This window comes from Lissotriton vulgaris, chromosome 5 (genome assembly GCF_964263255.1).
Source record: "Lissotriton vulgaris chromosome 5, aLisVul1.2, whole genome shotgun sequence".
In the NCBI taxonomy this organism is placed as follows: domain Eukaryota; kingdom Metazoa; phylum Chordata; class Amphibia; order Caudata; family Salamandridae; genus Lissotriton; species Lissotriton vulgaris.
The window spans coordinates 1,315,302,767-1,315,324,418 of NC_141693.1; the positions used below are offsets into that span (position 1 = coordinate 1,315,302,767).

The following is a 21,652-nucleotide window of genomic DNA, read 5'->3' on the forward strand; positions in this document are numbered from 1 at the left end:
TCTAGAGTGACTTTAGGATCAGGGAGGCACCAATATGTGTTTTAAGAGAGGAGTCAAAGGTTCTTGGTAGTAGAGGTGTCCCATAATATTTGAAAGTTAACAATGAGAAGTCATTTGGGAGGAAAACTGAGTTTGTGAAGTAGGTTCACTGAGTAGTCTCTTATTTGATGTCTCTGTACGGAAGGATTAGGTGTTAAACAGTCTACAAGGATGAGATGGCACTAAGCAAGAACAACAACGCTAATCAAGCAATAAGGAGTTGAGGCTACAACTGACGCTTCAAAATGTTCTTTCGAATAAAGGGCTCAGTAGCCGAATGAGGGATCTGAGTTGTTTTGCTACCAAAGAGCTTAAAAAGAAAGAACACAAACCAGGCTCTTAGTATTAGATTATCTCCCACCAGTATATACACTTAAACACTTTCAGTCATTTCCAGGCAGGAGCTGGCCAGGTCTCAATAGATCCTTCTGTTTGAAGTTTTTTCTCTTGTTTTTTTTATCCTTCCTTAGAACAATGACAATGAGACCGCTTTGCACTGTGCTGCTCAGTATGGACACACTGAGGTAGTGAAGGTCCTGCTGGAGGAGTTGACTGACCCCACCATGAGGAATAACAAGTTTGAGACGCCACTAGATCTAGCTGCCCTATATGGGAGGTTGGAGGTGGTGAAGATGCTGCTCAATGCCCATCCGAACCTACTCAGTTGCAACACTAAGAAGCACACCCCCCTGCACCTGGCTGCACGCAATGGCCACAAGGCGGTGGTCAAAGTCCTTTTAGATGCTGGAATGGACATCAACTACCAGGTAGGAAGGGCATCTGAAGAGTATGTGGAAGTGATATTACTTAAGTATGTGATGTATGGTTTGTCATAGTGTGTGCTCGTCCTGTAGGATCAGATTGTGCTGCAAGATAAATCTTTTGCATTGAGGCTCGCCAGATATGGTATACTGTGATGGAGTTTTTGCTGTTGCAGCTGGAACCCTGGGTGAGAAGTCTTTCTCTGTAGGATCGAAGGTGGGTAACTACCTATTGTTTTTCTCACCTCTGGCTCTCCTTTAATTTTACAGACTGAAAAGGGCAGTGCTCTGCATGAAGCTGCTCTTTGTGGGAAGACAGACGTTGTACAGATACTTTTGGATGCAGGTAAGGAGACTTGCAGGTGGGCTGAATGTCACTTATGTATATGTATCTTGATGCTAAAGAAGTGTTCTTGTGGAGGCTGACTTGTATTCTACAGCCCATCAGGAATTTTTCATACTTCTGATACTTCCCATCTCCCCAATAGTGTCTTGTTATGTGGTTTTCAATTTATCAAGTGCTAAACCTCTCCAAGAATAATCTCCTTTTTTTCTGTGCTATTTGATCAATAAGGTCCACAGGTTTAATCAACTCCAGCAGGAGTTAGGGAGTCTTTCAGTAGTTCTCAAAGCTCTATATAATAACCTATCCTGCAGGCAACAGAGACCTTTCCTTAGAATCTTACCCAGTCAATATCTTTCCATCTGATTACAGCACCTCATATCATTTAGTAAGTTTAGAACCTGAATACTCTTGAGGGCGATAAGCTCCCCTTTACAGATCCAAAACACAGAACAGTAATCCACCATGCAGCAGACCATCACAAGGAAAAACTGGTTTTGTTTGACTAACCGGCGTACTTCTTCATCAAAACACTCGAACATGTAATCCGTTTCTGTACCGGCCCATGATAAAATGTATGCTAAAATACTTAACCAAGAAATTTAAGGACTCTATTAAGACCCGAGTGGACACACCGAGAGTCAGGAGTCTGACAAAGAGCAAGTGCATTGATGCTGCTGGTAAAAGTGTAGCTATGGGTGTTGATACTCCATGGCAAGCAGGTAATTCAATGGGGATACTATCACAATATGACCTGTATTACTGGGTGGAGATGGAACAGTTGGTTAAAAAGCTTCCACAGGTGTACGGGAAGCGCAGGAAAGAGCTCGACCTAGAAATGAAGATCCGAATAAATGGCAGCATTAGGTGTACCCTGGGCACAGATGATTCTGCCTTCTGTGAAATGAGCACCAGTGTTCAACGGCATGTCTAGCTACGTTTCTGGATTTCAACCAGAAGTCCAGCAGCACTTCTTAAGCGTACCCATTAAAAGAGGGCACATTTTCTGCCGCCGTGCATTCACTGTGCTGGAAAAGATCTTTTAAAAAAAGATACTAACAAAGCTAAAGTTATGAGGGCGCTCCAGACACACAAACTACCCTGTAGATTTTTGGAGGCAGCAAACACAATCTAGAATTCTGCGGCGATCTCAAAACACCCTCCTTACCAACCACATTAGTCTTTTAGGAGAGTCAGGCAACCAAATTCTACTCCAGGTAAGGCTTACAGGAAACAGCTGCAGTAAGAGTTAAGGCATCCAAATTAAGGGCACCTTAACCACCAAGCTGTGGTTTTCCACACATTCCCACCTGACCACACACCTGTTGCGACACAGGCATGAGTGATACCTAACCCTGGTAGGAAGAGATAGTAGCTACCTTCCATCATTGCCCACGGATACTGCCAGGAGTTTCACACCACTCTACTCATTATTCCAACTCAGTCAAGTCCCAAAAGACTGCTGGATGAGGAAGTGGAAGTACTGTTTCAGAAAGGAGTGATGGAACCAGTCCCACAAAATCATTAGGAACAAGGCATTTACTCCTTGTACTTTCTTATCCTCAAGAAAGATGGGACAGATTTTAGTATTAAATCTTTTTATTGAAGGTCATAGCACATTCATAAAAAGCAGTTGTCCATATAGCCCCCCTCGCTCGTTGTGTAGCAAAACCCAAAGCGCAGAAGAAACGGGCAAGACCATCCCATGTTGCAGGAGGAGGCCCGCTGATGGGTGTACTGTATGTGCAAACAAACAACCTTAGGCAGAAAACAGAACATAATCAAACAAAGCCCCTCAACTCTCACCCTAACCCACCCCTCCCCTCCCGCCTCCCATGTTCCATGTCCACCAGTCAACTCGTCGCATACCCCCATTAGTCCGTCGCCGGCCGATCCACATCAGAGAGACGTAATAAGCGCAGGTAGCGGGTGTGATGTGGTTGCTGCTCTTGCCTTTCTATGACAGGCACCCGAAAGGATAGTGGTGTCTCACCTGTTTCTTATGTAGGGTGGGATGTTAATTAGTTTATTGGGGGTGGGGCTTTACCTTCAAATAAAAGGGTCCTAGTGTGGCCAGGACGTCTAACAGTCTTACCTGTGTGTGGTTGTGCTTACTTCCGACATAACATTACTGGCGACGGAGGTGGGATCCTGTGACTGCTCTCCCGCTTGTTTCCGGTTTACCTGTAGAGCTGTGGCGCTCCTCTGGGGGCGTTCGTGTGCCGGCGTGCCCTCTTGCCGTGCTGCTGTGTCCCGGGACCTCTGCGGTGTTTTCTGGACGAGTTGCTGTGTCCGGTGAAGCTTCACCAGATCCCATTTGCTCCCTGCCCGCTCCGGCTGTGTATGGAGGCGTAGCCTATGTTACGTGGCGTGCTGCAGTGGGCCGGCTGGCTCGTGGCAGTGACAGCGCGTCTGCTGGTTTTTCCCAACGCTGTCATTTTGGAGCTGCGGGATTGCACCGAGTGAGAGGAGGAGTGTTTGTGTTTCCTCAGCGTCTCGAGGCAGGAGCGCTCTGTGGGACATTTGTCGCGGATTTTGTGACGTCAAGGCAGCTGGCACTTGCATTTGGCCCTTGTATTGCTGATATTGTTGTCAGCAGTGGACTACTTATATAAAACAGAATAATCAAACCTTTTGGGGCAATCGTTAACTGCTTTGGACATCGAGGCAATCGAAGAAAGATCCAGTTCTTTTACATCCCTATGAATACCATCAGTTGGCCTTCTAAGTGGTATTGGGTCACAAGATTTGCACAGTGATATATCCTTCAGGGGTTCATTATGACAACCATACCCCCAGTAGAACACTTCCTGTTGGATGGTCCACCATATGCCCAGGTGGCCCGCTGGAAGGAGTGGGTGGACCGTTTGGAGAATTATTTTGAGGCCATTGATTTGGTGGAGGAACGGAAGCGCCCGATGTTGCTGCATCTTGGAGGGGCGGCAATTTATTGTTTGGGACGGTCAGTGGTGGAAGATACTCCACATACTTATGACACCTTGAAACAAGCTCTGACTGCCCATTTTGAACCCCTAGCAAACCCTGATTATGAACGGTTCCTGTTACGCCAGGCTAGGCAGTTGCCTGATGAATCTGTGGACATTTTCTTAGCTCGTCTACGTACTTTGGCCAGTACTTGTCGGTTGCCTGATGCTGCAGACGAAATTAGGGCCCAATTTATACAAGGCTGCTATTCTAGTAAACTTCGTAAAGCAATACTACAGGTACCAAATATGCCTATGGCTGACATATTGACTCGTGGCAGATCCAAGGAGCTTTCAAAGGTCAGGGCGGCTCAAATGGATGCTGCCCTTCAACATTCCGTGAAAGCGGAGCCGGTGAATGCTGTTTCAGTCAGGGTTTCTGGCAAACGGAAGATGCTGCACCGAGGTAAAGTGGAGCGACCCCGGACTTGTGGGGGTTTGTTTCCTCATAAAGGGACTTGTCCTGCGGTTGGGAAGCGGTGCTCTAATTGCAATAAAGTGAACCATTTTGCGAAGGTGTGCCGTTCTGCTCCTGCCCGAGGTTCTGATTCTTCGTCATCCGCCCAGGTGTACTCAGCTGCTCCATTGTTGGTGGAGGGCGATATGGCTGACGATGAGGAGACTGTCCGTGTTCTACATGCCTTGCAACCTGGGGGTGCTGTACGGAGAGGTCTACCCAAATGCTGTGTACTGGTGTATGGACATTCAGTGCCTGCTTTGATCGATACAGGGGCTTCCATTAATGTGATGGCCGAGTCTATGATGATGGGACTGCCAACTATTCCTGTTTTGCGTGAGACTTCTACTAGAGTGTTTGCTTTGGGAGCTCGTGAACCTCTTCCATTGGCTGGTGTTTTTAACGCTGAAATTGCACGTGGTTCTCATGTCGTGAAAACGCTAGTTTATGTTACAAAGAGTGGTCAAGGAATGTTGCTGAGTTGCCAGACAGCTGAAAGATTGCACTTGGTTGTCTTTGCATTGGCCATCCATCAATGGACTGTTGGTGACTTGCTAGTTTAGTTTTCACCATTGTTCAATGGCATAGGCTGTCTGAAAGACCGGATGATCAAGTTGCATATTGATGAGTCTATCCAACCGGTGGCATTACGTCACAGGAGGGTGGCTTTTCATCTTCGACCAAAGGTGGAGGCAGAATTGGCAAAACTGGAGGAGGCTGATATTATTGAAAGGGTGGAGGGCCCGACTCCTTGGGTGTCACCTATAGTGATTGCTCGTAAACCTAAGCAACCTGGGGAGGTCCGTATTTGCGTGGACATCCGTTTGCCTAATCTGGCGATTAAACGTGAGCGGCACCTCACCCCTACTGTTGATGATATCGTGGTGGAAGTAAGCAGGTCTAGGTGGTTTATTCAAAATGGATCTCCCTGCTGGTTACCACCAGTTGATGCTTGACCCTGCTTCCTGAGTGATCACCACGTTTTCTACGCATGTGGGTCTACGGCGATATAAACGCTTGAGTTTTGGCATTTCCAGTGCTGCGGAGGTTTTCCAGGATCCGGTTCGTGGGGTTTTGTCTGGACTGGATGGTGTAATAAATGTCAGCGATGGCATTGTGGTGCATGCCCCTACCTTGGATGGACATCTTAGCCGCCTTAAAGGTGTGTTTCAGAGGTTGCTAGATTATGGACTAACCTTACATAAGGAGAAATGTGAGTTTTTGAAAACTGACATTTCGTTCTTTGGTTATCGTTTTTCACAAGATGGTGTGTCCCCTGATCCTCTGAAGGTGTGTGACATTCAGATTACCCCTGCTCCTGTTAACGTGTCTGGTGTAAGAAGCTTCATGGGAATGGTCAATTACTGCGGCCGCTTCATTCGTAATTTGTCTGATTTAACGGCTCCTTTGCGTGAACTCACCAAATCTAATGTTACCTGGGACTGGGGTCCGGAGCAGGAATCTGCTTTTCAACTACCAAACAGGCTCTATCTGCCGATACTACTCTGGTGTACTTTAACTATTTGCGGGATTCTGAGCTTTCCTTAGATGCAAGTCCAGGCGGCTAGGGGGCTGTACTTTCTCAGCGGCAGAGGAATGGTTAGTTGGCTCCAGTGGCGTATGCTAGCCGTGCTTTGACTGCCACAGAACAGCGATATTCCCATATCGAGAAGGAGGCCATTGCTGTGCATTGGGGAAGTCGTCATTTTCATTTGTATTTATATGGCCAGCCTTTTGTTGTGCATACTGACCATAAGCCACTCATTCCTTTGTTTATGGGTTCATCTTCGAAGCCCCCTTCTTGCATTGAAAAGTGGATTTTACAGCTGCAGGATTACTGTTTTACAGTAGTCTTTCGTCCTGGGGTTTTGAATCACGCTGATTACCTTTCCCAGCATTTTCGTCCTGCTACTGTTGCTGAGGAGAATGATGCCGAGGACGTTGAGGAATATGTGCCGCTAGTGGTGGAGCGTTCCAGGCCTCTCCCTATTTCTATGGAGGAGATTGTGGATTCCACGGCTCAAGATGGGTGTCTTCAACTATGCCTGTCCACAGCTGGTACTGGGAAGTGGAACAAGATCATGGGTTCCGCCAAAAGTCGTACTGAGGACGCTAGATCTACCTTGGCATCTTTCTTTCATGTGTGGGATGAACTATCTTGTTCCCCGGAGGGGTGTCTCATGAGAGGTCCACAGTTGGTAATTCCTGCCTGTCTTTAACAGCGTGTGGTGGATTTGGCTCACTTAGTCCTTCAAGGGGTTGTGAAGACCAAGTCCCGTTTGAGATCTAAGATATGGTTTCCCGGATTGGACGCTCTGGTGGAGAATACAGTGTTGGGTTGTGCGCTGTGTCAGGCTGCTGGGGGTGGGGATGCTCCAGTTCCCATCATTACAGAAGGCATCCCCTCGTTTCCTTGGCAGAGGGCAAGTGCTGATTTTGGATGTTTACCTGATGGGCGGCACATGCTGGTGGTGATTGATGACTATTCTAAGCATCCTGAAGTGGAAATAATGGACACTACCACAGCATGTTGCACTGTGCCGCTGTTTGATAAAATCATGGCAACGTATAGTTTGATTTCTGAATTGCGTACTGATAACGGACCTCCTTTTTCCAGTCATGAATTCTCGACTTATCTGCAAGCTAGGGGTATTGTCCATCGTAAAGTCACCCCGTTATGGCCACAGGCCAATGGAGAAGCAGAACATTTTATGCGTACCCTTAACAAAGCTATCAGGATTGCCGTCACTGACCGTCAGGATTTGGACTGTGCTATATTTGTTTTTGAAGGAATATCGGATGACTCCTCATTCAACTACAAAAGTCAGTACGATGTCTCTATGCATGAATCGTCCTATGAGTGATTTTGTGCCTCAGATGGAGGCGGTCCCTGCGAGCTATGCTGTTGTGGCTGGGGAGTTGAAGAATCGTCAAGCGATGAATTATAAAGTGGCAATCAGATGTGGGGCTAAGCCCCAGACTTTTTCTGTTGGTGATATTGTAATGGTAAAGAATCGGCACCGTAGGGGGAAGTTTAGTTTACCTGTTGAGCCTGAGCTTTGGGTTGTACAGTCCGTTCATGGAACAAGTTACTGCCTTGAGGGATGGGTTGGTCATTTCACGGAATATGTCTTTCATCTGATGCTATTTCCGTGGGTTCAGATGACGGATATAATGACATGGATTCGATGCCTCCTTTTGTTCCATTGGCGGAGAACGTAGCACCTGAACAGTACAGTGGATTTTCATCTATGTCACCGTCAGGTGTGGAGTCTGAGCCCGTTTTTATGTCTCCCCCTAGGGAGTGTTTGATACCCGAGTCTGACTCCCAACGACGGGGTGTGGGGAGATATCAGTTACGGCCATGTCCTGCTCGATCCACACGTTTGAAGAATTATGTAACATGTTTGAAATTAATTTGTGTTTTTCTCATTTTCTTTGTTGTATTTGTTGAGGAATGTGATGTGGTTGCTGCTCTTACCTTTCTATGACTGGCACCCGAAGGGATAGCGGTGTCTCACCTGTTTCTTATGTAGGGTGGGATGTTAATTAGTTTATTGGGGGTGGGGCTTTACTTTAAAATAAAAAAGTCCTGGTGTGGCCAGGACGACGAACAGTCATACCTGTGTATGGTTGTGCTTACTTCCGACATAACAGGGGGGACATGTAACTTCTCGGAATACCGAGGCCAACAGGGACAGAAAGGGCTGCCACAGTTTCACGTACTTTGTTCCCTCCCCCGCCAATGTCAGGGAGAGCTTCTCCATACCCAACGCAAGCCACAAACGTTGGAGCCAGCCCTGAAATGTGGGGACGTGTGCAGTGCACCAGTTGGTAACGATATTCTGAATGACAGAGCCCAGTGCAATAGCAATCAAACAGCCTCTGCGGGAGCGTAGCAGATATGTGACTGGGTTTGGCAAACCTAACAGCACGTAGGAGGGAAAGCGCAGAATCTCTGTGTCAAATTGTGCGTCCACCTCGTCCAGAATTTGCTTCCAATATTCTTGAAGATGGGTGCAATCCCAAAGCAGGTGTACTAGTGTGCCTATATGACTTCAACCTCGCCAGCATGTTGCGTCCCTTGCAATATCGTTCGCGTGCAGCCGCTAAGGACTATAATACCAATAGGTTGCAGCTTTAGTGAGTGTATCTGTAAGCCCCAAATGATATGCGGAGTGCCTGGCTCTAGAACATATGCCCTCCCATTCCTTATAACTGAAGTCCCTCCCTAACTCCCTCTCCCAGTGTGCCCTCCCTGCGTTATAAGTATTAGTGTATTTAGCTAGCAACATCTTATACAGGTCTGAGATGAGTTGTTTGTCCGACTTGCGTGTAATCAACCAGTGTTCATATGGCAGCAGCCGCCTATCAGCCGAAGGACGTACATGTTCACTAAGTGCCCAGTGTCACGCTTGTAAGTATCGAAGTCTCTCCGACTCAGGCAACCCATACTCTTGTCGGAAAAGAGGAACCGACATGACACCCTCTTCTGCATACAGGTGGAAGAGGAACCTACACCCGGCCGTCCTCCATCGTGCTTAAGCCACAGAATCCATTTCTGGAGAAAAGTCAGGGTTATCCATTAAGGGGGTGAGCGGGGACGGGATGGTAGTAAGCTCGTGCTTGATATTGGTGTGGCCCTAAACTTCCATGGGGACTCTGGTGATATGTGACGCATACAGATTGGGAGGTCTGTGCTGCCAACGAAGGAAGGGAATCTGCCAAATGAACTGAGCCAGTTCCGACTCCGTCTGCTGGATCCAACCCACAGGTGGCCGCAGGGGAATGGTGCGAAATAGATATAGGAAATGGGGTAATGTTTCCACCTCCCCAGCTCCTGCCTAATTTTCTGACTCAGCCGACCATAGTTAATACTGACTGTGGTCGGAAGCGAGGGGGCCAGCTGGATCCCCAAACATGGGTCACATCTGTCGCCCAGTGAAAGGGAAACAACCCTGCAGGAACTCCTGTGTGAATCTTTCTAAAGACAGATCCAGTGCCATTGACTTGCTCATGTTAACTTTAAAGCCAGCCGCTTGCGCGAAAGATTTCAAGTCCTCCAGGCATGCAGGTAGTGACTCTCTCGGGTTGGACAATGAAAGCAGGACATCGTCTGCATAAAAACTGATGGTATGAGCATAACCCCCGAACTTGATTCCCTGTACCCTCTGGTTAAGTCTCAACCTTTGTGCCAGCGGCTTCATGTAGATGGCGAAGAGTAGGGGCCACAATGGGCACCCCTGCCTCGTTCAATGGCAAGCCGGGGAGAAAAACTGCCATTAACTCGGACCTTCGCAGTCGGAAATTTGTAGCAGTTCATGACATAGGTACAAAGCTTTTCGCCCATCCCCACCTTCTTGAACACTCTTTCCAGATAGGGCCAATGGACCCGATCGAAATCCTTCTCGGCGTCGATAGCCAGCATCATGAATTCCCCTTAAGTGCGCGTAGCTTTTTCCACAAGGTGCAGGGCTCTCTTGGTGTTGTCAGAGGTTTGGCGCTCCGGGATAAATTCCGCCTGATCCGGGTCAATTAAGCCACCCATGTGGGGTGCTAGACACGCCGCTAGGATTCCTGTAATTTAAGGTCGACATTAAGGAGAGATGTAGGGCAATATGCCCCACATTGCGAGCGATCCTTTCCCGGTTTAAAAATGACCATAATAGTAGCCTCCAGGAGGTCCCCCAAGAGTGCCTCTTGTTCGGAAAAGGAGTTAGTCATGAGGAGGGGAGTCACCTGCGTGCAAAAAGTCTTATAAAAGCTCTCGGGAAAGCCGTCTGGCCCTGGCGTTTTCGCCAGCTTCAGATGGGAGATGGCTGCGATTACTTCTTCCAGTCAAATGTCACGCTCTAAGTGTTCTACTTGATCTTTCGTGAGCGCCGCAAGTGGAATGGAAACGAGAAAGGCCTCTCCGGCAGAGGCCCCTGCAGAGGAGTCGGCATAGAGGTTGGCGTAAAATTCGCTAAAGGGACTGGAAATTTCAGTATCTTCCGTGACGCGCCGACCTGACGCAGCCTAGCTTTGCTCAGCTTATGAGCTAATAAACTCCCACACTTATCCCTGCCAGTGTAATATGCGTTCTTTAGCCTCAGTGCCGCAAATTCAGCCCGGTCTTGATCTATGACCGCCAGTTGCTGCCTCGCCACCTTAAGCTGCCTCCAACTGTCCTCCGGTGTATTTGTTCCAGCTCCTGAGTCTGCTGAGAGAGTTCCTCCTGCTTGCGCGTGCGCGCACTCAACGTTATCCGCCGCTGAGATCGCTAGAAGTTCACTCCGTATGACTGCCTTCAGAGCAGCCCATTGTGTCGCTAATGTGGTGTCCGCGTTGCTATTGTGTGAGAGATAGTCCGCAATAGTTCGCTGTATCTGTGCAACCACCTTCTTAATGTGCAGTAATGTTTCTCGGAGGCGCCAGCTTCGTGTTGTGCACGGGGCAGGAGGAAGGTAGAGGATGACGGTCACCGGTGCGTGATCTGATAGAGATGCAGTCCCAATTTCTACAGTGGTCGCAACGGTTGCACAGAAGAGGAAGCTAGTAGATAGTCTAAGCGGGCATATGTTTTGTGTACGTTAGAGTAGTAGGAGTATTCCCGGCTGCCGGGGTTAAAGCAGCACCACAGATCCACCAAGCCTAGCTCGCGCAAGCGAGATAATACCTGAGGAGTGAGGGCACCTGACTGGGAAGTGCACTGTCCTGACCTGTCTAAAGTGTTGTCGAAAACCAGGCTCAGATCTCCCCCCAGAAAAATATGCCGGTCTGTCGTATTGGAGGCTTCAGTGATGGCCAGGTGGAAAAACCGCTCCTGACCCTCATTGGCGGCATAAACAGAGCCAATAGTAAACGTGGATGGTAGAATCTGTATGTCAACAATTGTCCCTTAATCTCCGCCCCTTTGTGCAGCAATCTACCCTTGAATCTCTGGGCCACCAGAACTGCGACCCTTGCGGTTTAGTAGCGTCAGAAGAAAAGAATTGTAATGGGAACTTCCAGGATCGGAGGCGGTGGCAATCCCTCTGTAACAAGTGCGTCTCCTGTAGGAGGCACATGTTCGCCTGAGAATGTTCTAGCAGTGAAAGGACAGCCCTGCGCATTATCGGATTGTTAAACCCCTTCACATTTAGCGTTTGAACTTTAAGTTCTTTAGCCAGCATCTATTCGATAACGGTCAGAAAAGCTGCGGGGACACACCTGTCTGTGAATGGTGTATGCCCTGAACAAGTTGCCTCTCCAAGGTACTCGCGCTCGGGGCACCTAGCATAACCTCCAGTGTACGGCGGACCTGAAACAACAGAACCCTCCCCCCAACTGCACCCCCCCCCCAAAAACCCCTCCCCCCCCCCCACCACCCCCCAAAACACAAGATAAGCACAATCATAGTGTCCATCATCCCCAGATGATTGGAAAAAAGATGACTCTGAGTAGTCCATTGTACTTCCGGTGCCCCATCCCCCGCCAACGACCTAAGTAACATGGTAAATGAACGGTCGGCCTGGAGAAAAGAAAAAAAAAACCCATGGCGATCAGCCAGTCGGAGAAGTGTTCCTGTCCGATGCAACCACTTCCACCGCGGCACGCTGGCCCTCCACAATCACTACCGCCGAAGGTTTCTTTACTCGTTGCCATCTGCCTTGCTGTCTCCACTGGGGTTTAGAGTCACCCATGGTGATGGCCTGGCTCGCCTCCTCACTCTCCTCAGCAGGCAGATCAATGCCTAGCAAGCGGAATGCCTCAGACACTGATTTCAACTGGTAAAGCTTATTGTCCAGCTTGAACACCATTCGGAACGGGTGGCCCCAGCTATAAGAGATGCTTTGCTGCTGCAGGTGGGTTGTGACTGGCTTGAAAAGTCTGCGCTTTTGTAACGTGAGAGCCGAGAGATCCTGAAATAGGACCGACGACTGGCCCTGAAAAGCTAATTGATGCATCTGCCTGGCCTTCTGGAGGATCTCTTCCTTTGTACAAAAGTCCTGTACACAGACCAAGGACTCTAGAAAGGCCTTAGTAATAGGCTCTGAGCCAGCTTTCGGCCCCGGGGGCCCTGTGTCGAGGCAGAGGCCATGGCGTTGTGTTGCTGACTTGCCTGAACCTTGGCAAAGAGATCCTTCACGGTTTTATCTCTACACCCTCTGGTAGTGGACATCGCCCACTCCCGGCACCACCGTGCCCCTTGGACCAGGACTTCCCTTGCTCTGCTCTGTCCCTCCAGGCCCAGGAGTCTGCCCTACTGCTGTCAGGCCCCAACAGGACCCTCCGAACCCCGCCAATTCACTGGAAGGGCCGTTGCATGTGGGCAAAAATGGAGAGCCTGCCCACCTCTTCAAGCTGTGACAAAGTCCGGTGTACACTCCTCCGACAGGACTTCTCCACACCAACAGAATGTCAAGCTCTGTCCCTCATAGTCAGGAGTGTAGGCCCCCACCGTTCCGCAGTCGCCACAGTCTCACCTACCCGACACAGCAGTCCAGGAGTTGGAGTGAGTTTGCAGCTCCTCGGGGCCTCCGCCGGTCTCTCAACAGAACTGACTACGTGCTCGCAACTCCCTGGTGAGGCCCGGACTTCCGCTGCGGCCCCAACCTCCAGGGCCCAGGCTTCCCCAATTCGATGGCCTGCTGCCTCTCCTCACCTCTGCCCGACCGGCGCGGTCCTCTCCATGCGCCAGCTCCGCGCTCTAGCTGGCCATCAACCGCCCCTGGCTCCACCAGCTGGCTCAAGCGGCCGGCAAGGCAAGTAGGGGGCTCTGAATGCGCCACTCACCTCTGCGCCTGCAACTCTCGCCGGTACCTCTGGCTACCTCTGCGGTCAAATCAGGCGCACCCTGGGCCAATAAATCAATGTAGTCCCAACTCACTGCTGCAAGGCCGTTCTCGGCGGCTCCGGTGCTGCGCTCCTGCGACACCTCCTGGCCAGATGTGCTGCCTTCCACACGCGAAGAGGGCTCGGGCCGGCGCCCCGGCTTCTCCGCAGACCTCCTCCGCAGGGATCCGCTAGACCCCAGTCCCCCAGCCTGCCACCGCCGGCTCCCGCTCTATAGTGTCCAATTCGCTGCCCCTGGACTCACTGAAACCACAGTCTTGCCTCTCAGGAGTCGTGCCGTTGGCCACACTACACCGGGGGAGGGACCGCGCCCCACAACCCCTCAGACCCAGGACCAACAGTGAGCGCAGCAGCAAGATGGCGGTCCTCGGTGCCTCGCCCAGTCGTCCTCAACCTCTTATCAGAGTTGTGCTGCAACCTCCGCCGGCCACCAGGCTCTTCTCACCCCTGCGGCCCAAATAAATAAATAAGAGGACCTCCCGGGCCAGCACTACGATACCTCCTGGCCGCACCTCCAAGGACCTCCGCTCCCCCAGAGTCGCCAAGGAGCCACTGCTTCACCCCCAGGTAGGCCGCAGGCCACCAACACTGTCGGCAGCCATCGCTGAGTCTGGGGAAGTTCAGCAAGGAACCCCAGCCGCACAGCTCGCCCTCCAGTGTCACCAATGTCGCGGTGCTCCTCACACCCTGTGCCCTTTTAGTCGTGCGGATGACTCAGCTAGGCTGCTCACTCAGATCCGCCGGTACAGGGTCCGCACTTCCACAAAACGGTGGCCCGGGTACGGCCTCCCCGTGCTTCTCAGGGCTTTGGTCGCGGGAGTCCCACAGGCCACAGCGACTGCCCCCGCAGCCGCAGCTTCCATTCTACCACGTCCAACTCCGTTGGGGCACCGCCGCACCCCACCGGATCTCGCCTCCAGCCGCTAAGCTGCTGCTTTACCCTCGTAGCGGGGCCACGCCGCTCGGCGCCCGCGGGCGATAGGCACCTCCTCCGCTGCTGCCACCAACGCCAAATACTGCTCTCGAGGTTCCAGGACAGAACCGCCACAAAGGCTTCGGCCAACTTCTGCTAAATGGGCCCGAAAGCCGGTGCTATTACAGGCCGCCTGCGGGAGCTTCGGAGCTTTCCATCCGCTCACGCCGCCATCTTGACCACGCCCCTAGGACAGATTATAGACCTTTGACCGCTCAATTGTGACATCATATTAGAACACTTCAAAACGACAACTCCACAAGGTGTCATTACCATGCTTTTTGTTCGGAATTACCTGACTACACATGATCTCAGGAAAACCAACTTCCACATCCCCAATAAACTAGCACATCACCATTAGATGAGGTTTGTGGTAAGAGGAAAGCATGATCAGTTCTTAGTACTACCCTTTGGAGGGATAGCATCTCCATGGATATTCGTAAAGTGTCAAGGGTGCCAACACACCTTCGCTGCATTGTTAGGCTTGTCTATCTACACCTGGACATAGCAGGGAATGGGCAGCAGCCTCTGCAAGCATTGTCCCTGCTCCACAGATTAGGATTTACCATCCGTGCCAAATAACCTTCCCTCTCTCCCCAAGAAATACACCCCTTCTTGAGAGCTGTACTGAATAGGGAAGAGGCACAGCCAATCCGAATGTCAACAAGAGGTTGCTTCTACATTATTAGATGTATGTCCTCTGACAGTGAGAATGAAAAACCATTGGGAATGTTGGATATTGTATTGCATTAGTACCAAATTATCAGTTGTGCTCTTTGAACGAGTCCATGCCAGAGAACGGACATAAAATTATTTGGTGGATCAAGGCAAAGAAGAATAAAGTCATAACCCATCTATTGCCTCCTTCTGGCTTGCAAGCCTGGGGCTTTTTCAACACATGCGACGTCGGTATGGCAAGGGTAGTCACGTCATGTGCAGCATTCAAAGTGTCTTTAAATTGTTTCAGAATTTGTGTACAGGTTGCCTTGTCGTGCACATCGTGTCAGCGGTCTGTTTAGGTTCCTGTGCTGGAGCGGTTCTCTTTCCAGGACTGGAAACACACGTTGGCTGGTTTGATCAAATATAAGTGATTCTGACTTTAAAGAATCGCTCCTTCAATATGGGATTTGGAAACCATTAATGAACTACTAAACATCACTAAATAGAATTTTCAGAATAATTATGATTGTATTTTTCTTCGCCTTGATCCACCAAATCACTTTGATATGAACGGGTGAGGGGTTCCCCATTCTTCAAGGAAAAGCGTCTGTAGATATATCCTTATAAATTAGGATGCACCAACAGATAGGACCTTATACCCCACCAACTTTTGTGCCAAAGGGCATAAACGTCTGATCATTGGGATGATCTGTTGTTGGTGGTGCCCTGAGATCAGGACAAACTATTATGGCAGAACAATAAAAACTTGTTACTGGTCTAGTCTTCTCTCGACTGCCACCCGCAACTGACCATAAACAGATTCCTCCTTCGCAGGGCCAACTGACAATCCAGGGCCAATAAAAACGTGTTACTGATCTGGTCTTTTCTCGACTGCCACCCGCAACTGACCATAAACAGAGATTCCTGCTTTGCAGGGCCAACTGACAATCCAGGGCCAATGGTTTCCTCGGCAATGAAGTCTTCACATCAGGGTGCTGAAACTAATGGCAGCGTAGTTAATGTGCTGACCATTATACAAACTGGTTCACAGCAAAACAGTGCTCGTTAACACAGACAACATATCCACAATGTTCTACCTTTGAAAACGAGGACACTCAGTCACCACAGTTATTCAAGCAATTACAGTCTGGAATTGGGTCATTCGACATAAAGTTCTTCTAGCGGAACACCTCTCAGGAGTAGACAATGATTTTGCAGACCTGCTCAGCAGGGCGGATCTACAAACACAATACACCCCAGCAGTGGTTACAAAGTTAAGTGTTAAAAAAAGAAAATCCTGATAACCTTGCCTTCATGTACAAAATATTTAATGCCTTAAAAAGAATATTGGTTCTCCAATCTATCAATTATTCACTTCCATCCTAGTTGCATGTAATATTCATAAAAGCCCTGACCATACACTAAATGTTAACTGTTCCTTAGATCTCATGATCTACTTTGTTTTCAAAACCAATACAGTACCTGATGGGGCGATCTAAGACCTCTGTTTTTGCGCTTTCTATAATCTGTGTCAAAGAACCAAAATAGAACATGTTTTCTTAACCTCATTCACAGAGACGAATATCTTCTAGTAAAATAGTTTGTGGAAAGATTTGATTTAACTTGCACACCCAAACCTTTAGTAAAAAGTGTGAATTACAGCAGCCTCACATAGTTTAACTAAGGAAACTCCACTCATAGGGTGTTCCCAACACTTTAGGGAGAGTGAGCATTTAGCACACGTATTTGAGCATCCCTTGTATAATGTGTGCATACATTCTGGCCTGTAAAAAATTTGTAGAATGAATACAATTACACACTGTGTAGGTTGATGCTGACCGGTAGAGAATACTTTTAAAAATCACTCTATTAGCATTGAAATTTCCAACCCCTCTAGGCCCAACTAATACATTTATTTAAGGGATCAGTGGACAGATTTGAACATGCATAATCGGTGTATTATCCACCCAAGTGGTCTACTAAAAGTGGGTTCAAACGCTAGAGCATATCCTTCTTCAAGGCTTGGCTTTAAAGTGGCTCCTCATCTACAGGTATTTAAAATGGATTCCTGGGTGCAAAAGTCCATATTTCACCGGAAGCACTGGAAATTCAAGGAACTCTTTTGAATTCCCAAGATATATTTATTTTTTAAAAATTTTGATAAATAAATTGAGTAGCAGTTCCCTACTAAGAAGCTGCCCAACCAGCCAGATTTTTTCACACAGACACCAGTTGCAATCAGGCACCTGAACCCCAAGCAGCTCAATCTCACGATTTGGTTCCTGAGTTCTAGAGTTTTGCTCCCTCAGTCTGCCGCCTGAATGTATGATCGTCTTCAAGGAGGCCCGTAGACCCGCAATGCGGACCTGCTATGTTTATAAATGGAAACGATTTTTCCAATACGGTCTCCCTAACCCCATCGAACATCTTAAGCAGACAGTCCAAGATATAGTCTGCAACCTATTTCACTTCCAAATTTTAGACCTTGCCTACACATCTATCTGACTTCACTTGGCGGCAGAATAAGGAAACACTTCGCTGTTCATGGTCCCTGTCATCCAGGTTCAAGGCTTCAGGGAAGAACCTAAATGAATCATTCCACCCATTGTATCCCCCACTCCTTTATGGAACCTCAACATTGTTCTCCTGCAACTCATGGGCCTACCTTTCGAATCACTGCATTCAAGCCCACTGCAGATTGTCTCCTTGAACAGTGATCTTCAAGCTCACACCGTACAGCAACCTTTTTTGCAGGTGCACAACAATAGGTTTGTCCATTGAACGAATCCAGCATTCCTCCATAAAGTAGTATTTTTCTTCCACCTTAATGAAACCATTGAACTCCTGGTGTTTTTAACACACCCAGATTCTGTAGTAGAGGGCACTTGATATGCTAGATGTTAAAACAGGCCCTCGTAATACATTGACAGGACAATACCATTCTGCAAAACACAACAACTTTTTGTCTTTCTCAAATCCGCACAAAGGCCATGTTCTCTTCAAAGTGGGCATAGCCCGGTTGTTGGTCCAATGCATTCAAACCTGATACGGGAAAGCCACGATGCAATTGCCTGCCCTAGCCAAACCCTGCTCTACCTCCAAAAAGGAGGCATCCATAGCTTTCTATAGGTAACATCCCTATAGCTGACATATGTAAGGCTGCTACGTGGTCTACCCTGCACACTTTGACCAAGCATTATTGTATAGACGTCTAAGCTTGCTAGGTAGCTAACGTTGGCCAGGCTGTTCTATGTACACTTTTCCAGTACTCTGCATCATCCTTTAGACATCTCTTTACAGTCTATGCAGAGCATGTGCATCTACAGCTGCACATGCCACATACTGAAAATGTTACTTACTATGTAAGCATCTGTACATAGCATGTAATGCTGGAGATTCACATGAGCCCACGGTTCTGCCTCAGAAGTGTCAGGTTGTTGCAGATGCCTTTCTGCAGACAGTACGCAATGTCAGCAGTTTTGCATGCTGGAGTTTCCAAGGCGGCTCTCACTTTGAGATGCTTTTAGTCTCAAGTGGAGCTCAGTCCCACTATACGCCTTTCCGTTAATACTACTCCTGTCTAGAGTGCTCAAGAAGATCAGGAGTGACCGGGCCAAAGTCTGGTATCCCGAGCTTCTCCAATTGAGCCTAAATCCCCTGATCAGGCTGCCCCTTTGGGAGGATCTTTTGTCGCAGCAGCAGGGGATGGTCTTTCATCTAAACCTCTCAACTCAACACCTTTTTGCGTGGAAATTGAGCGGTGGCAGTTGATAGCATTCAACCGTCCCTCTAAAGTCTCTAATGTTATTTTGGCACCCAGGCAGCCATCTACCAAGACTTTGTGTGCTTGCTGGTGGCACTAACTTATAAATATTGTACAGAAAGGTCTAGTGATCCTCTTTCTGCTTAACTTTCTCACATTTTTTTATTTTTATTTTGAGCCTTGCCCAACAAGGCTCTGCACTGAGCACTCTCAAATGGTACCTTTCGGCCCTGCCTGCCTTCCTGAGACTGCCAGACCAACCCTCATTATTCAAATCTCCCATTGTCAATAGATTCCTCAAAGGACTTGTACATATGTTTGCACCTTCTCCTTTCATTATGCCTCAGTGGGACCTTGATTTGGTTCTCACCTTTCTAATATGCGCTCCATTTGAACTTCTGCACATTTGCCAGGTCTGCCTGTTGCTTACTATCAAAACAGTCACTAATGGCAATTATATCTGCCAGGAGGAGGGTGAGCTAATTGCTAGTTGTCATGCAAACCTCCTTACCGTACTATCTTCCCTGATATGTTGGTGCTTCGCACTAGGGCCTCTTTCTTACTGAAAGTGGTAACACCATTCCATGTGGGGCAATCTGTCACCTTGCCCACTTTCTACGCTCTTCTGCACCGCTCTAAAGAAGATGACTGACTCCACCGTCTGGATCCAAAAAGAGTGTTGTCGTTCTACCATTATTGCTCTAAAGAGTTCGGGGTGGACAACCAACTCTTATTGGGGTACGTTGGATCAAAGAAAGGTTATGCGGTGCAAAAGAGGACTATCTTGTGATAGGTCATCCTCTTCATCAACATTTTATGCTCTGGCCAAAAAGAAGGCTCCTAAAGGCTTGAAGGATCATCCCACCAGAGCTAAGGCTACTACCAAGGCATTGCAATGTGGAGTTCCAGTCCTCAGAATTTGCCAGGCAGCAATGTGGGCATCTCTGCACGCGTTTACCAATCTCTACTGCCTGGATAGTCAAGTCCGCATGGACGGCCTTTTTGGCCTCTCTGTCCTGCAGTACTTCCTGGTCTGGACTTATCCGCAGTCCCTCTGCCAGGGATGGTATTGCTTGGGTATCTATTCATAGGTTAGGAATCTGCGGCTAGAGGTCTCTATCAAATTGACAAGTTACATACCTTCGGTAACGCCTTAGCTGGTAGAGCCATGATCTAGCTGCATATTCCTTACAGACTCACCCATCCTCCCTGCACTGCGAACATGTTTTTAGGGTCAAGGCTGTTCATTCATTCAGGGCCCTTGTTCAAAACCCCATTGTCAGTGAACTTCATGTCTTCACATGTCTGGTGTGGAAAGTCATGGAGAGTAACTGACGTCCGCACGCCAAGTTGGTGCCTATATAGGTGATGCAGACGTCACAATGACACAGATGACGCCAAGTGGAGCTGACCGATGCCACCTACTGGAGCGCAGGATTATTGTTCGAAGAAAAATCTTCCGGATCCAGTCTAACACCTCGAAAATTAAAAGGTATGGAGTCTGCGGCTAGATGCTGTCGCTACCAGATAAGGCGTTACTGAAGGTAAGTAACTTGTTCATCACAGCCTACATTTTGCTTTCAAACTGTAGTGTAGTTCCTATTTTCCCTATAGGCCCTGCGCATTGGAATAACATAAACAGCATTGTAGACGTAGAAGTGCGGTCTTCCAGGTCTCTACTGACTATGCTAAACTTAATTGGGTTTGTACCAACTAGCTCAGAGGTCACTGTAAACTTTCTTGACTGAATAGGAAGTGATCAGCTCCCCTGGCTCAGACAAGAAGGGATTCAGTTTTCCAAAACCGCATAAACATGACAACTTTGCTCCTTTAGAATAAGAGTCAATCTCTAGAGTCGTGTGAAACAATAGACCGCTATTTCACTCAGTCAGTTGTGCAGATTACTTTCACCAGTATGCAGAGAATAGAGACTGGCTTTTTCAATAAAAGGTATTATTTATTGAACAGTCTTTCTTCTCATGCAAGAGAAATGAATTGCCACAATTGCAAGACTTGTTATTATAAAAAGTGTGTATAGTAAAAGGAGTATTGCGAAATAATACTGTAAAATCATTGATCTGGTTTCTTAGCCATACGATAGTTAAAATGAGTAAAATATATACATTCATATATACATTTAGCTAACGTCCTCAACTGGTGCTTCTAACTACGCCTACCCCGGTGTACCTGACTTAAGCCTAATACATGGGAGGAAGTAAGTAGCAGTTTAAGTTAAGTTGGTTTTGCCAAGGGTTTGCTTCAAGAATTCTCTCTAAGGGTTTAGTCAACACCGTACCTCTGGAATAGAATGTTGGAGGTCTGGTATCTCCTCTCAGGACTCGATATCCCAGTTACCCGCAAGGGTAGGCTGGAAACGCCGGAGCTGGATTTTCTCGGCAGGAGAAAAGACAGCGTCTTTCTCAGCGCGTCAAGGAGGAGGAGGGGCAGCGTCCGTGGGCTTCTCGCATCTGCTGGGCTCTGCAAGGGACAGCTGTTCTGCTCCTGTATTCTCTACCACCACCGCTGTGTTTGCTTAAGGCAACGTTTGTATTATTTATACCTGGAAGGTGCCTTGTTTGACGTAAGTTTTTGGACATAAGACGTCAATAAAATTGTCACTAAGAACCGGTCGTTCTTACAGTGCTCATTAAAGTTCTATTACTAATCAAAACATAGCAAGCAGGGCTTTCCCAGGTTGCTGGGGGTTTTATCTGGTGAAAGAACTCTGTGTGTTATCTAGGAATCTAAGATAGTGGCTTCTGCTGTGTCATATACTGTAATGAGCTGCAGAGGCAAGTTTCTGAAATATGGCTCTGATCGTTTATGCCATTATTGGGGTATGGATTGATTATAGC

At 48.2% G+C, this 21,652-nt stretch overlaps 1 protein-coding gene across 8 annotated transcripts in view; it reads left to right on the forward strand.

Moving 5' to 3' along the window:
- ANKS1A (ankyrin repeat and sterile alpha motif domain containing 1A) overlaps nucleotides 1–21,652 on the forward strand; it is a 1,304,293-nt gene that overhangs the window by 492,888 nt on the left and 789,753 nt on the right. For all 8 annotated transcript variants that reach the window (XM_086923222.1, XM_086923220.1, XM_086923226.1 and 5 more), the window contains 2 exons: nucleotides 510–806; nucleotides 1,071–1,146. In XM_086923222.1, the coding sequence (XP_086779348.1) occupies nucleotides 510–806; nucleotides 1,071–1,146 (373 nt within the window). The remainder of the gene's footprint in view (nucleotides 1–509; nucleotides 807–1,070; nucleotides 1,147–21,652) is intronic.